Here is a 16,084-nt window from a genome sequence, read left to right as displayed (position 1 = left end):
AAGAAACGATGTCTCCACACATAAATAGATACATATTAGGGATCCATGTTACATAATCACCATTTAACATGAGATGTTTGGAGGGATGTAGCTTACTCCACCTGCTCTCAGCAAGAAAAAACACTGTAAAAACTATGCATGTAAAGATTTAGGCACTGGGAAAACACTCTGGGTCCTGTTGGTCAGAGTTGTGTGGTTACACTCCCAAATACCTCTGAGAGCAGCAGAATCTGCTTTGAAAAGGTAGGAGGCACAAACATATACACTCTACACCAAAATGAGCTCAAGTTCTCTCATTAAAAGAAAAAGCAAGCAGACCTTGCTACCTGGCCAACTTTTGCTTAGAGTCTTGGACATCCACTCTGCTTCACCAGCCAACCATGGAAACAAAAAAGCTACTGTATCTAGTCTTTATTCTCTCCAAACCCTCAAATGATACAAGGACTGAGAGATACAAAGTTTTACCAAGGCAGCTAAATGGACATTGCATGGTATACTTTTGTTCCCATACTGGTAAGGGGATAGCCCAAAAGGGCACAATGTCCAAGGCTGAAAATAAACTCACAGTTTCTCTGACTGGCAGCAGTGTCATCCCCTTTCACAACACCTCCATGCCTCTTCCCCTCCATCTTGGTAGCAACAGTGAACCTCTCTGAGCTGCCCCCTCCTGCTGGGTGGAATTTCTTTCCCCTCCAAAGACAGCATAAAGTGGTCACAGTGTGAATGCGCTTGACCTTTTGTCTTGGACTAATCTAATTGTGTCGTCTTTGTGTAACCAGCCGGTAAAGGTCAGAGCTGTATTTAACGGGGGGGGGGCTTTAGGTACCAAATTTGCCTTGCAGTGAATTAACCTGATTATATTTCTTTCAAATATGTCACAGCCCAGATCACGTTAACCCTCTTGGTGCTTCTTTCATTCTCTTTGTTTCCATCCCAAGCATGAGGGTCGAAGAGAACAGGGCTAGGAATACATATGAGTACAACACTCTAAACAGACACATGTCAATGTAAAGTCTCTATAGGGGAGAAAATGGTTCTGAGCCAGACTGTAAAGCTGATGAGGAGCCTTTCTGAAACCCTAGACATGAGTGAGATTTCATTTCTTCATAGAGAGATAGCACACAGCAGCTCAACAGCACAGTCTGCATCAACCTACAGGAAAGCCTTCTATCTTAGACCAAAAACTGAAACAAAATTCAATTTTACCTTTAGACCTGATAGAGGAAGTTTCTTTAAGATCAAACAATAATGAAGCCAATTTTTAAAAGATCTTAACACACTGCTGTGACAACATACTGCACAGCCATTATGTAATGGGCAAAAAGGGTTTCATGGCAGGCTGACTAACTGTGAGATCACATCCATGTTAAACGAGAGTAATTGGATTAGTCCCACTGACACCCCTGGAATGAAGTTTCTACACCAGACTTTAAAGTTTTACAGTCTGACTGATGAAAAAGTCAGTTAGATAAGGGTGGGAAGTAGATGCAAGTTCTAAATTGTGTTGAGGGATGAAAATAGGAAATGCTCAGGCTCACCCTTGCAGCAAGAGGCCACAACGGTGAAACAAGCAAGTGTGTGCTAGAGAAGTCTACTCATGAGTCAGCTTGCATTTCTTTCATGCTGATCTAAAACCAGCAGAGTGGACATTTACCAACAGCCTTGTCCTTCCTTAGAGGTTTGTGCTATGTGCTTCTCATTGTGCAGTCAGAACTATCTGGGCTTTCATAGGCAAAACACTCTCTTCAGCATATGATCTTGAAATGAAAGCACTTGATCTTCCAGGGCTACTTTAAGTGTCCTAATCTGCAGTTATACCACTTCCAGCAGATCTACGTTTTTGCATGCCTTTCTTAGTGGCGTCACATATTAACCCTATATGAGCGAATCTGTGAAGGGAATAGCAGAGACTTAGGAACTGCCTCACTGATACGCAGAATTCCCTGACCCCATTCCCTACTTACTGAATTAGGTGTGAGGGGGGCTCCCACCACATCAATGATCTGCTCCTTGCCATCCCCCTTGCCCTCTTCAGTGCATACGCCTGACTGTCCATCAGTGTGCAAGCCTCCATCTGTGCTGGGTCCTGTGTTCCCTGCCTTGGCCAGTGCCTCATAGCGGTGGCGCAACATCTGTAGCTCATATTCACAGTTTGCAAAGGCTTGCTTGAGCTCATACAGTAGCACTAAATCACTGCGCAACTCATTGAACGTCTGGACAATCTCCTCTGTCGGCATTGGATTCAGGTCTGGAGAAAGCAAGAAAAAAATAAGAAAGACAGCTGCTCTGATCTCTGCCTGCCTTTCTAAACAAAAACACCAGCGTTATTTAATTCCACATTTAATGCAGTAGCAACTATTGAACTTTTCAGTATGTCAGAGCTTCTACCACTCTGGCCACAGATCATATGGAGAGCTTGCCTTCACTTCTTCCAAGGCCTCAAAGCTACTTCATGCTAGGCAAGGGTGAAGAGCCTATATGCCTGATCATCTCCAAATGCAAGTATTTATCGCACAATGCCATATTTGCTCCACAGCCCTAGCTAGCATGTATATTTAAGGATCTTGCACACACTGGGCAAGCAAGGGGTATTGCAGCCGGGCTGAGTAGAGGTAGTTTTGGATTTTGTCAACGGGAAGCCACTCTATTTGGAAGGCATTCACAACATGCCAGCCAGAGCCTCGCACAGGGCCGCAAGGAGCTTTCTGAAAGAGTACTGACAAGGAATCCAAAGAGCCAGTCAGAGTCTCCCAGACAATGGCCACTAACCCCTTTCGAAGTACTTCTCCCTGCACGAAGAAATTTGCGTCCTTAATACTAGGCTGTCACTCTTGATGGCTTAAAGAACCCAAATAAGAGAGAAAGAGACAAAGACTCTGTTCAAATGCTTTTCTACTGGGAAGAATTAAACAAAAAATCCTGTGCATCATCTTTTGGCTCCCCCCCCCTTGCTCTTTAATATTTTTTTAACAAAACACATAAGATATTATTTTCAAACCCATTCACATAGTGTTATTCAAGGAACTGGCTGTATTACTAGGGGGAAAAATAGCCCCTCTCGACTACAAAGGCTCTGCTCCATGGGTCTCTTTTTCTCTCTACCTGCCCTCTTTACTCACCTACTCCGAGTTCCATCAGCATCTGCTCCAAGGCTTTAATCTTCTTCTGTCCCACGGAGCTCGGCAGTTTCATCTGGAATACAAAGGTAACAGCCACACAGCTCTGAGCTAGCCCTCACTCACAGCCGCCTAGTTCAAACGGCGAGGGAGCTTTGCTTTTTATAGTGCACAGGGAAAAAAGCAAGCCAAAGAAAGAAAGAGAGAAAAGGGAAATCAAGTGCTGGGAGAGGGAGGCAGAGAGAAGGCCTGAAAGTTTGCAGACTAGGGCCAAGGGCAGGGACTGAAAAGCCTGGTCGCAAGGGCTTTGCAGTGCTCCTGGTGCCAAGATGCGGAGCTACACAGCTTTACAGTTTCCATGTGCAACTGAATTAACAACAAAAGTTCTGCTCTGCTTCGAACCCTCTCCCGCAGTGCCCTGCCCATCAAAGAGCTCAATTACACAGCAGCTAATGTGCGATGCTGCCCTACTTTACTTGCTCTTGCTAGCCTGATTAGACTCGTGCACTAACAGACTTCCTTCTCCCTTTACCTGCCGAGCTCAGAGCCATAGGATTCATTTACAGAGCCAGTTTTCTAACAAAAGGCGCAAAGAGACACAAAGAGCACACACACTTACTCAATTGGCAGAGTGTGAAAACACAGTCATGTTGGAGCTGAGGGGGGCATGGGGAGCAGGCAGGGGCAGGGAACCCAAGCTGCGCTTGAGATCATAGCTAGCAGGACCCCGTCGCTACCACCCTAGGTGCAGGAATGGAGGAAAGGACCAGGAACGCATGAGAAGCAAATTAATATGGGAAATGGGTCCTGCAGTGCACAAGGGGAAAATATCAGCCGAGCTAACATTCTGCTGGGGCTTACAACAAGCCCACATATCACCCCACTTGGAAGCTTTCTACTTCTTGCCCTTTTCCTATACTGGCATACAGACCTGCTTTCCAGCTCTGCCTAGACAATTCCTAACATGAGAGCAGTACTGCTTAGTCCTCAAAGGAGGACTATAGATTATCATCTTTCTACTTGCCTTACGATTTTGAGAGGAAGAATTTGAAAGACACCCCCCCAGCCACTTTCAGTCTCTATTCAGCAATATAATGCAGAGGAGATTCACACCACCAATTTACAGGACAATGCCCCTTGACAGATAATTACTAGAATATGACAAAAAGCCTCTGTTTGTGACTGCTAACCTATTACAGGTGTAGTTGCACCATGGAAGGGGTTGTCATCTCAAATTGGTCTTCTCAGCCACACTAGATGCTATTCCAAGTCCTCCATTCAGAGCACGTTACCATAATCTCTCGAGACTGAAGGATGCCTAATCTAAAAGTTGCACCATGGTACAAATAACGAGGTTGTGCAAAATCCTCACAAGCCCTACTTGGGCATTCTCTCTCCTGAGCACCCACCTGGTGCAATTACATGAGCAGAATTTACGATAATCTCCCTTGTATCCCCATCATTCTCTCTCAGGTACAAAGGAGGAAATATCTGCAGCAGGGAGCCAGCCCCACTGAAATTTTGCCCTCCCAACATGTATGTCCAACATGTTTTGGGATGCAAGGACAGGAGGCCAGTTTCAATGGATTCATCCCCACTCTCACCTCCCCATAACCAAAACTGCGTAAGAGGGAAAGACCCAATTGGAGAGTAGAAAATCTGGAAAAGCACAACACACACTCTGTAACTCAAATTCAAGTACTCCTGAAGAAACAGCTGCAAGAGTGGAAGTGAAATTTAGAGGAACCAGTTTTAGATAATGCACTCTTAAATCAATTCAGCCAACAGTGACCATCACCACCTCCTAACCAATGCATGCCAAGTTTTCCTAGTGCCTAGCCCTTTAGAGCAGTGGTCCTCAACCTTGGCCCTCCAGATGTTCTTGGACTTCAACTCCCAGAAATCCTGGCCAGCAGAGGTTATAGTGAAGGCTTCTGGGAGTTGTAGTCCAAGAACATCTGGAAGCCCAAGGTTGGGGACCACTGCTTTAGAGCAATCTATCTAACACTCAGATATATTCTAGTCAGGGAGGATATGGAGAGTTGTATGGAAGGAACAGATCTGCAGTAGGCAGGGAATGCTTTTTCTGCATCATCAGCCCAAACTTTGTGATACTCCCTACAGCCAGAAGCAAAAAACCTGTGACAGGTCAAACAGGTTCCTGACGAAATGTCAGGAATCAATCAGGAAACACAACAGTTTAGGAACTAGAAAAGACCCTTAAGAGTAAGACTGTGTACCACAGAATAAAACCAAGATCCTCCATACTATGGTGTTCAAAATTACAGCATACAGATGTAAAAGATGGACAGAGAAGAAAGTGGATTAGAAAATAACTGATTCATTTGAAATTTGGTGTTGGAGGAGAGCTTTACAGATACCTTGGACTACCAGAAAGACAGAAAGAGGTGTTAAATTGACCCTTTTCTAGAAGGAAAATGACTAAACCAAGGTTACTTTAAGCATATCATGAGAAGATGCAATGAAAAAGAAAATAATGCTAGGAAAAACAAATGGCAGCTGGGAAAGAGGAAGATCAAACACAAGATTGATTAACTCAAGAAAGATTGTTCTGCCAATGGAAGCTCTGTCAATTGTGGTTGAAGAAGACATCTAGCCAATGAGGCAGTAAAGGACTAACAATTGGCCCAAATACCTGAAAATGCCCATCTTTATTGCCGTGCTAGAGGCTTAAGGAGTGGGAAAGACAGAAGCATTTGCAGATGACTTGGTGTTTATATTGGAAGACCAATTGAAAACAACGTCAGGATTATTGGAGAAAATCAATGAATTTGGAAAAGTAGCAGGATTGAAGATAAAGAAAAAACTAAAGTTATAGTGAAAAACTTAACAGCCAAGCCAAAAAAAAAAAAATCAACTCTCAGAGATGTTAGATCTACAAATAGTTAAAAAAAGTCAAGTACCTTGGAATATATTTAATTGCCAGATGTGTAACTATAAAAGAAGATAACTATATAAAATTACTTAACCAAATAAAAAAGACCTAGAAAAATGGAAAAACCTACAACTATCACTATTAGGAAGAACTGCAACAGCAGTCTGGATAGTTTTAGATCCACCATAAGAGTGGAGAGAAAATACAAGACTAAACTAGAAAAAGGGGACGTTCTGAGTTTACTCAGCTTTCAAGAATATCAATTAAGCTTTCCTTTAATTTTGGGGGAGGACTTGGCCTGTGAACATGACAGCTCCATTGGCTTCTTCAAGCAAGAGTATATTTTAATTTTACCATCATTAAGAAAACGTTGTGATTTATGCGGCTGCTGTCGGACTAATATCTTTAAAATTTAGCTGGCTAAACCAATTCATCTTTAAGACTGATGAAGGTTGATTGCTCTCTATGCAAAATGTATTAAAACTAAATGAGGAGTCTATTACTCACAAAGCACTGATAATCCGTTAGGTAGGCTCCGTTAGCCTGGTTGTCTCCACAGCAGGGAAAAGGACCAATGCTCCATTCACCTCTGTGGCAGATGGCACAACCAGGCAATAAGGCTGCCATTATGAAAAGCTGCAGATCTAGAGTGCAATCAAGTCTAACACAAACACGGGGCTATGCCTATGACAAGCAGGACTGTCATTCATAAACTCAATGCTATCTTCCGGTTCACACGAAGACCTATTAATCTGGCTCTGTGCAGAGTACCACTCACAAGGAGAGTCTATAACAGAAGCTGCTTCTCTTCCTGGATATTTTCTGTTTCGCCTCAGAGTTCTACCAGGTTCAAGAGGGGTTCAAAACTATTCCTGAGAAAGTGGATGTCAGTGTTTGTGACAGAATTCACTGAAGCTTTTCCCCTGTAGGTATCCCAACTTACCCCAATAAGGTATCCCAACTTACCCCAATAACAGGGAAAGGTGTTTTGTCCTAAATCACTGGTTCTTAACCTTGGGTTACTCAGGAGTTTTGGACTGCAACTCCCAGAAGCCTTCACCACCAGCTGTCCTGACTGGGGTTTCTGGGAGTTGCAGTTCAAAAGCATCCGAGTAACAAAGGTTAAGAACCACTGTCCTAAATAAACATTATTATGACTATGAGAAACACTGCTACTAGCCAGTATTCTAAAAGACTTGGTCATGACATAGGAAGAATGCTTGGATAATGGCAAAATAACAAAGTCTACATTGACTGTTTAATAGCTTAAATCAGACCATTGACAATATGCACCTTATGCTCTGATCAAACTCCTTCCTGACCTGTTAATATTAAAATCACAACATGCAAGCAAGCTACACAGAAACAATTACCTCAGGAGGTGGTGATCACTTCAACACTGGCATTCAAGAGAAAATTAGACAACCTTCTGTCAGATCCGCTTTGACTTGGATTCCTGCACTGAGCAAAGGGTTGGACTCAATGGCCTTATTAGCCCCTTCCAACTTTATTATTCTATGCTTCTATGAGATTTTCCTGACAAACTTTAAAGCAGCTCGCTCGTTCTCTCTCTCTTGTCCCACAAAAACTGAAGGCAAAAATCATACAATTGGTGTGCCAAACTGATCCTATCTTACTTGACAGTCCAACAATGGTGCCACAATGTTCTAAGGTGATCATGTGAGATTCACATCATATACTATACAGTACTTGGTACATTAATTCTTCTTGTTTTGTGCTGTCAAGCCTTCCTAGGGTTTTCTACATATAGAGGTAGAGTACTCAGAAGCAGTGGATTTGATTTAAAATTTTCTTTTTTTAAAAAAAATCAAATTTATTTTTAAAAATCATGATTTAAATTGTAAAAAATCAGATTTTTTGATAATTTAAATAAAAAAGTTTTAATTTGTGATTTAAATCAATTTGATTTTTTAAGCATTGATTTTTATCCACTCTGCTCAACAGTGATTTACAATTGCCTTCTTCTCAGTGCTACATAGCTTGCCCAAGGCTACACAAACCAGCTCTTCTCCCAGATGTACAAGGCAAACTCTCAACCTCTGCAGCCAGTACCAAACTCACACTTACAACACAAGAATTAGAAGTAATCTGCACAGTAAGTGATATCATGCACAACTACCTTTCTTGGATTTGTTCATGTCTGAATGTTTTCTCTCTGTTAAAAAAATACTGTACATAATAAACAGGGATTTCAAAAGGAAAGCAAGGTTTCCCCTCTGACACAGTAGCTTTTCATCACTGGGGGTTTGTCAAAAAGTTGCAATTCAGTGTTGCAATCCCCCCGTTCTGACATAGTGCAATCTAGGAATGATTCACATGATATTTCAAAGCATAAACCTCAGTAATAAAATATGTTGACAGAATTTGCTCATAGACTGACACACCTTTTGTTCACTTCCTTTTCAGACAAAACTAGTGTGAATCTTTCATAGGGCTAGATGAATACAATTCTCTGTTTAGCACCGTTCCTTGACTAGATACCACTGGAAGCAAAATATTGGAATATGATACAGAACCACTGAACCAGTTTGCTACAGATTTCTTTAAGGGCTGAGCAGTTACCAGATGCAATCCACAATGCATATGTCTGAAGCTATAATTCAGTGGCTAAAATTCTCTTACTTAGCATTAAAAAATTGTAACTTTCATTTTCTTCTTAGTCAGAAAATAAAAGAGTCCTCAATGTGATTCTAGGGGGCAACATACATGCTGGCTTGGTGCATATACCCGCCACACTCCAACAGAATACAATGAGGGCTTTTATTTACTGGTAAGAACAGACTGAAAGTTAAGCGTTCTTCTTACACTAAATGACAGGATTTCAGCCAGTATCTCATAATATATCTCAGCTCAGAATGGTGATATTACATGTTGGAAGTTGTGGTTTCTGAAGGTTTTCGGTCCTGCCAGATTAAATTAATGGTGACTAATCACAACTTGCAATCTTTCCCACCAGAAAATAAAACGGGTTTCTTGACTCCCGGTACAATGTGAGTCAAAATGAGTTTGAGTAGATGCTCAATGCAACACAGGGCATAAGTTCACTTCCAAAAAAATGCAACAGAAAGATTCTCGGAAAACATGCAGCATTATACCCTACCTCTTTGTAAGAATCTAACAGAATTATTTATTCTTACAAGTCCCCAAATAATCATATCTCAAATAATTACAATGGATTGCTTAACTGAACAACTGATTAGCTGGGATTTTTAAGGTTAATATATTTTGGATGCTCTTTTCCTTTAACAATCTCTTCCAGCAGCACTCTTTGCAATGCCAGCTTGTGCTTATAATTATGCCAACATCGCTTTTGATTTAGGGACTCTGAGCCTTTGTCCTCACTATAAACAACCAGTAAATGCATGAATTGTGCAGCAAGTGAAAAATAAATAAAAGGGCGACACTCCAATACATGAATCAAAGCCACATGATTAGGTGAGAACAGCTCTGCAGAGTGGCAGCAAGCAGAAGATACTTTCTCCCTTGACTTCCAGGAGCCCAGTCAATATGGTTGGATGCTAAAAGCAGTAGGAGCATATCTGTAGTAATAGAATCCCACTGGGATGACAGGCTTAGCTATTCTTTTATCAGCTACTGCCATCAACCTCTTAGCAACTTGCTTTATAGCCAAAGGCACCTAAGGCCTGTGGTTATGCAGTTCTCTCTTTTGCCATCAAGTCATATTCAAAACTGAAATAGCCTCAGACAATCGAATTCATCTCTTGCTTTTAAACTTTACCACTACATATGTTTTTAACTGCCACTCTTTTCAAGATGTGTGTGTGTGTGTGTGTTCAGTCGTTTAGTCGTGTCCGACTCTTCGTGACCCCATGGACCAGAGCACGCCAGGCCCTCCTGTCTTCTACTGCCTCCCGGAGTTGTGTCAGGTTCATGTTGGTTGCTTCGCAGACACTGTCCAGCCATCTCATCCTCGGTCGTCCCCTTCTCCTCTTGCCATCACACCTTCCTAACATCAAGGTTTTTTCCAAGGACTCTTTTCTTCTCATGAGATGGCCAAAGTACTGGAGCCTCAGCTTCAGGATCTGTCCTTCCAGTGAGCACTCAGGGTTGATTTCCTTTAGAACTGATAGGTTTGTTCTCCTTGCAGTCCAGGGGATTCTCAAGAGCCTCCTCCAGCACCACAATTCAAAGGCATCAATTCTTCGGCAGTCTGCTTTCTTTATGGTCCAGCTCTCACTTCCATACATCACGACAGGAAAAACCATAGCTTTGACTATTCGGACTTTTGTTGGCAAGGTGATGTCTCTGCTTTTCAAGATGCTGTCAAGATTTGTCATCGCTTTCCTCCCAAGAAGAAGGCGTCTTTTAATTTCAGGGCTGCTGTCTCCATCTGCAGTGATCATGGAGCCCAGGAAGATAAAATTTGACACTGCCTCCATATCTTCCCCTTCTATTTCCCAGGAGGTGATGGGACCAGTGGCCATGATCTTAGTTTTTTTGATGTTGAGTTTCAGACCGTTTTTTGCACTCTCCTCTTTCACTCTCATTACAAGGTTCTTTAATTCCTCCTCACTTTCTGCCATCAGAGTGGTATCATCTGCATATCGGAGGTTGTTGATATTTCTTCCGGCAATCTTAATTCCGGCTTGGGTTTCTTCCAGTCCAGCCTTCCGCATGATGTATTCTGCATATAAGTTAAATAAGCTGGGGGACAATATACAGCCTTGCCGTACTCCTTTCCCAATTTTGAACCACTCAGTTGTTCCATGACCAGTTCTAACTGTTGCCTCCTGTCCCACATATAGGTTTCTCAGGAGACAGATAAAGTGGTCAGGCACTCCCATTTCTTTAAGAACTTGCCATAGTTTGCTGTGGTCCACACAGTCAAAGGCTTTCGCATAATCAATGAAGCAGAAGTAGATATTTTTCTGGAACTCTCTGGCTTTTTCCATAATCCAGCGCAAGTTAGCAATTTGGTCTCGAGTTCCTCTGCCTCTTCGGAATCCAGCTTGTACTTCTGGGAGTTCTCGGTCCACATACTGCTGAAGCCTACCTTGCAGGATTTTGAGCATAACCTTGCTAGCATGTGAAATGAGTGCAATTGTACGGTAGTTGGAGCATTCTTTCGCACTGCCTTTCTTTGGGATTGGGATGTAGACTGATCTTTTCCAATCCTCTGGCCACTGTTGAGTTTTCCAAACTTGCTGGCATATTGAATGTAGCACCTTAACAGCATCATCTTTCAAGATTTTAAATAGTTCAACTGGAATGCCATCACCTCCACTGGCCTTGTTGTTAGCCAGGCTTTCTAAGGCCCACTTGACTTCGCTCTCCAGGATGTCTGGCTCAAGGTCAGCAGCTACATTGTCTGGGTTGTCCGGGATATCCAAATCTTTCTGGTATAATTCCTCTGTGTATTCTTGCCACCTCTTCTTGACGTCTTCTGCTTCTGTTAGGTCCCTCCCATTTTTGTCTTTTATCATGTTCATCTTTGCGCAAAATGTTCCTCTAATATCTCCAATTTTCCTGAACAGATCTCTGGTCTTTCCCTTTCTGTTATCTTCCTCTATTTCTTTGCATTGTTCATTTAAGAAGGCCCTCTTGTCTCTCCTTGCTATTCTTTGGAAGTCTGCATTCAATTTTCTGTAACTTACCCTATCTCCCTTGCATTTTGCTTCCCTTCTCCTCTCTGCTATTTCTAAGGCCTCGTTGGACAGCCACTTTGCTTTCTTGCATTTCCTTTTCTTTGGGATGGTTTTCGTTGCTGTCTCCTGGACAATGTTACGAGCCTCTATCCAAAGTTCTTCAGGCACTCTGTCCACCAAATCTAGTTCCTTAAATCTGTTCTTTACTTCCACTGTGTATTCATAAGGGATTTGGTTTAGATTATACCTGAGTGGCCCAGTGGTTTTTCCTACTCTCTTCAGTCTAAGCTTGAATTTTGCTATGAGAAGCTGATGATCAGAACCGCAGTCAGCTCCAGGTCTTGTTTTTGCTGACTGTATAGAGCTTCTCCATCTTTGGCTGCAGAGAATATAATCAATCTGATTTCGATATTGCCCATCTGGTGATTTCCATGTATAGAGTCGCCTCTTGTGTTGTTGGAAAAGAGTGTTTGTGATGACCAGCTTATTCTCTTGACAAAACTCTATTAGCCTTTGTCCTGCTTCGTTCTGAACTCCAAGGCCAAACTTCCCTGTTGTTCCTTTTATCTCTTGGCTCCCTACTTTAGCATTCCAGTCCCCTAGAATGAGAAGAACATCTTTCTTTGGTGTCAGTTCTAGAAGGTGTTGTAAATCTTCATAGAATTGTTCAATTTCAGTCTCCTCAGCACTGCTGGTCAGTGCATAAACTTGGATTATTGTGATGTTGAATGGTCTGCCTTGGATTCTTATTGACATCATTCTATCATTTTTGAGATTGTATCCCATTACAGCTTTTCCCACTCTTTTGTTGACTATGAGGGCTACTCCATTCCTTCTGCGGGATTCTTGCCCACAGTAGTAGATATGATAATCATCTGAGCTGAATTCGCCCATTCCTGTCCATTTTAGTTCACTGATGCCCAGGATGTCGATGTTTATTCTTGCCATCTCCTGTTTGACCACCTCCAGCTTCCCAAGGTTCATAGATCTTACATTCCAGGTTCCTATGCAGTATTTTTCTTTACAGCATTGGACTTTCCTTTCACTTCCAGGCACGTCCACAGCTGAGCGTCCTTTCGGCTTTGGCCCAACCACTTCATTGGCTCTGGAGCTACTTGTACTTGTCCTCCACTCTTCCTCAGTAGCATGTTGGACGCCTTCCGACCTGAGGGGCCCATCTTCCAGCGTCATATCTTTTAGCCTTTTGTTTCTGATCATGGGGCGTTCTTGGCAAAGATACTGGAGTGGCTTGCCATTTCCTACTCCAGGTGGATTGCGTTTAGTCGGAGCTCTCCACTATGTCCTGTCCGTCTTGGGTGTCCCTGCACGGCATAGCCCATAGCTTCTCTGAGTTACTCAAGCCCCTTCGCCACGACAAGGCAGCAATCCATGAAGGAGTTTCAAGATGTATGTACCCTGAAAAATGAATCTACCAAACTCGGTACACTTTTCATGCACTTTTCATGCTATCTTCTAAACGCCACCTTTTGAAAATGTTTCTTTCTATGTAGGCCTCATTGAAATGAGCTGAAACTTTGAAAAAAATCTGTGTGCTATACCTGCTCCTTTCATATTACATTGATGGCTGGTGCACACAAACACTACCCTTTGGTGCCATTTAAAATCACTTCAGCAAGGCCTCAATAGGAAGCATTCTGATGGGATTCTCACCTACACTGCCACCTTCCATGCTGAAGAGCAGCAATAGAACTGGTTGCCAGAAAGGCTGTAGATTCCGCTTCTCAAACTCCAATTGAGTAACTTCCTTTTAAGAATAAAGTGAGCAGTAGCACAGACATTATTCAGGGAACTGAATTGTCCAACAGCATAAGCATGTTTTCCAGAGGGGTTTCCCCTCCTTTATGTGGCCCAGCATGCTTTTGGCACTTCTCAGCAACAGCTGCAGCTTGAGGAGAATTCTTCCGTTAGCATCTGATTGTTCATAATTCTGCAAAGCACTGACTCTTTCAGCTGCCTTTTCCTCTGTGAGGATCCTATGTTATTTTTACACCTACTACTCACTTTTAAGGAAATTCCTTCACTCACAGCTGCATTTTACTTACTATTCATGACCTGTAGCATTCTTCCAAAATGACACTGCAAAGGTTACTACTGGGCCTTGTTAAGCAGTCTGACATATGGCCTGCCCAGAAACAAGTCTGACAAATACTGCTCCCTAATAGTACTGCCATCCTACTGTCATATAACATCACTAAAACTCTTATTCTGCAGGATCTGAAGGGACTGGAAGCCATTCAGCCACACAACAGCATAATGGGCAATAAATTTATGCAAATAGTTAAGCAAATTTGGCTGAATATACACCATTCTGTTATCCACAAATGCATCCTATCAGAGACAACACCTCTTCTTAGAAACTATCCAGGCGGCCATTTTGAAAACCCGACGATCAGCTGTTTTGGATTGTCGTAAAGCGAAAAATTGGTTCCCGAAGCAGGGAACCGATTGTTGTCAAATGGAAAAACCCCATTGAAACATCGCTTTGCGATTGCAAAAAACTAATCGTACAGCAGACTCATCGTACAAGGTAATCGTCAAGCGGGGCACCACTGTATTTAATATGATAAAGAGTAGATACATTTGTATAGTCTTACAGATACAACCAGCTGTTTGAGGGCAACCATAATGCCGATGCGGCTCAACATGAAATTGTATTTAACACCTCTGATTTAGATTATCAAAATAACATCACTCCTTTGAACACTTCCACAAGTTGCCCTGGAAGTTGCTTAGGAGCTCTAAAGTTCGAAAGCATTGCTCACCATCAAGCCAGAACCAATGGATAGCAATCATATGAATTAATGTCACTTAAAATGTCCTATCATTAACAGCCCTGCTCAGGTCTTGCAGACTAGGGTTTCCTTTAATGAATCAATCTACATCATATTACACTTCCTCTTTTCCTACTGTTTTTCTCTCTCCTGAGTATTATAATCTTTCGCAATAAACTTCCAATTCTCAAGATATGTTTAGAGTATGATCACTTCAGTTCAGGCTTTTTTAGTAGTAGTGAGAGTTCAAACTTAATTTGATCTAACAATTATTAATTTCTTTCTGGGAATCCGGGGTGTAAGGCTGCCCTCCAACATCACGTTTGAATAAACTGATTTTTTCTCTCTGTCTCAGCTTTCTTCATTGTTCAGCCTTTACAATGGTATGTTGTAATGTCACATTATGGATGATCTTAGCCTTGATTTCCAGCAACACATCCTTGCAATTAAGGGTTCTTTTCTAATTTCTTCACAGCTACACTTCAAAGTCTCAGTCTTCTTCTTATTTTTGGCTACAGTTTCCATTTGGACTGATGGCTGAATCAGACCATAGAAAACCTTTCAACAGTTTCAATTTCTTCATCATCAATATTTAAGTTACCTAATGTTTCTGACGTTTGTTTATTAATTTTTGGCCTTCTTAATGTTTGGCACTGCAGGTTAAACCGCTGAATCCTCTGTGCTGCAAGATCAGAACATGCCAGTTGCCACTTAGGATCCCAATCCAATTTCTATTGCCTATTCTTGTTTCCTGTTAACCTTTTTAAGATTTTTGTCAGTCATCATTAAGATCTTTTTTTTAAACTGGGGGAATAATCTTTTGCCATTTTTCCCTGTTAACAACTTTGGATTCAACGTACAATTGTTGTGTTAATCAAGTTTAGTAATTCAAACAGTTTGTCTGTATGGTCTTTAAAGTAATCCAGAAGGTTATTTAAATTATATATTTTGGAACCATGATTGTTTTCATATGCTTCTTCTTCTTCTTCTTCTTCATCATCTTGAAACTGAAGAGCTGGAAGGGACCCTATACATCACTGAGTCTGGTCTCTGTCAAGGAGGAAGAGTGGGGAATGGAACTCTCAACCTCTGGCTCCGCAGCCTAAGCCACTGAGCTGATCTGAGTTCTTATTCAGCTTCACTCTAATCTTTTATATTAACGATTCATAGGTGGAAATCCTGTTATGTTGAAGTAAGTTGCAGCTGGAGTAGGCCCATTTATGTCAATGGAACTTACAGAGGAACTGACTCACCAAATCCTCACTCCTTCATTGGGTCTATTCCACTGCAACATACTACGCAAGCAACTGGATTTCAGCCATGGTGTGTACCATCATCTGCTCCTGGTCTTATTTTGGTAGAGAATGGAACTTGCCCATTTTCTGCTTCCAATTACATTATCTATTTTATTTTTATATTGGCCATCCAGGTCTACAATCTTCTGTTAACTAGCATGAAATATGAATTTGCAGTACACACATTTCTAGCTCCAATTGTTGCCTCTATATTTTTGAGCTGCTCTACTGCATCATATCTGAGTCCTAGGCTACATTTTTCAACAATATTGGGTTGTTTTATTTCCTGTTTGTGCTCCAGTCATCTATGAATATTAACACATCCTATTCTGATATGTGATCAGTTTTCTCTTGGACA

The 16,084-nt window shown here is 41.8% G+C and overlaps 1 protein-coding gene across 5 annotated transcripts in view; it reads right to left on the bottom strand.

The window, feature by feature from the left end:
• The window catches only part of DMAP1 (DNA methyltransferase 1 associated protein 1), a 114,386-nt gene that overhangs the window by 67,061 nt on the left and 31,241 nt on the right, over positions 1-16,084 (bottom strand). For all 5 annotated transcript variants that reach the window (XR_012086367.2, XR_012086368.2, XM_020783258.3 and 2 more), the window contains 2 exons: positions 3,120-3,192; positions 1,965-2,248 (listed from right to left, as the gene is read on the bottom strand). Coding sequence is in view for 3 of the 5 variants with exons in the window: in XM_020783258.3 (XP_020638917.1) it covers positions 1,965-2,248; positions 3,120-3,192 (357 nt within the window). In the remaining 2 variants the exon portion in view is untranslated. The remainder of the gene's footprint in view (positions 1-1,964; positions 2,249-3,119; positions 3,193-16,084) is intronic.

Source organism: Pogona vitticeps, chromosome 4 (genome assembly GCF_051106095.1).
Source record: "Pogona vitticeps strain Pit_001003342236 chromosome 4, PviZW2.1, whole genome shotgun sequence".
NCBI lineage: Eukaryota > Metazoa > Chordata > Lepidosauria > Squamata > Agamidae > Pogona > Pogona vitticeps.
The sequence above is the reverse complement of the archived record's forward strand: the minus strand, read 5'-3'. Positions and strand labels throughout refer to the sequence as shown.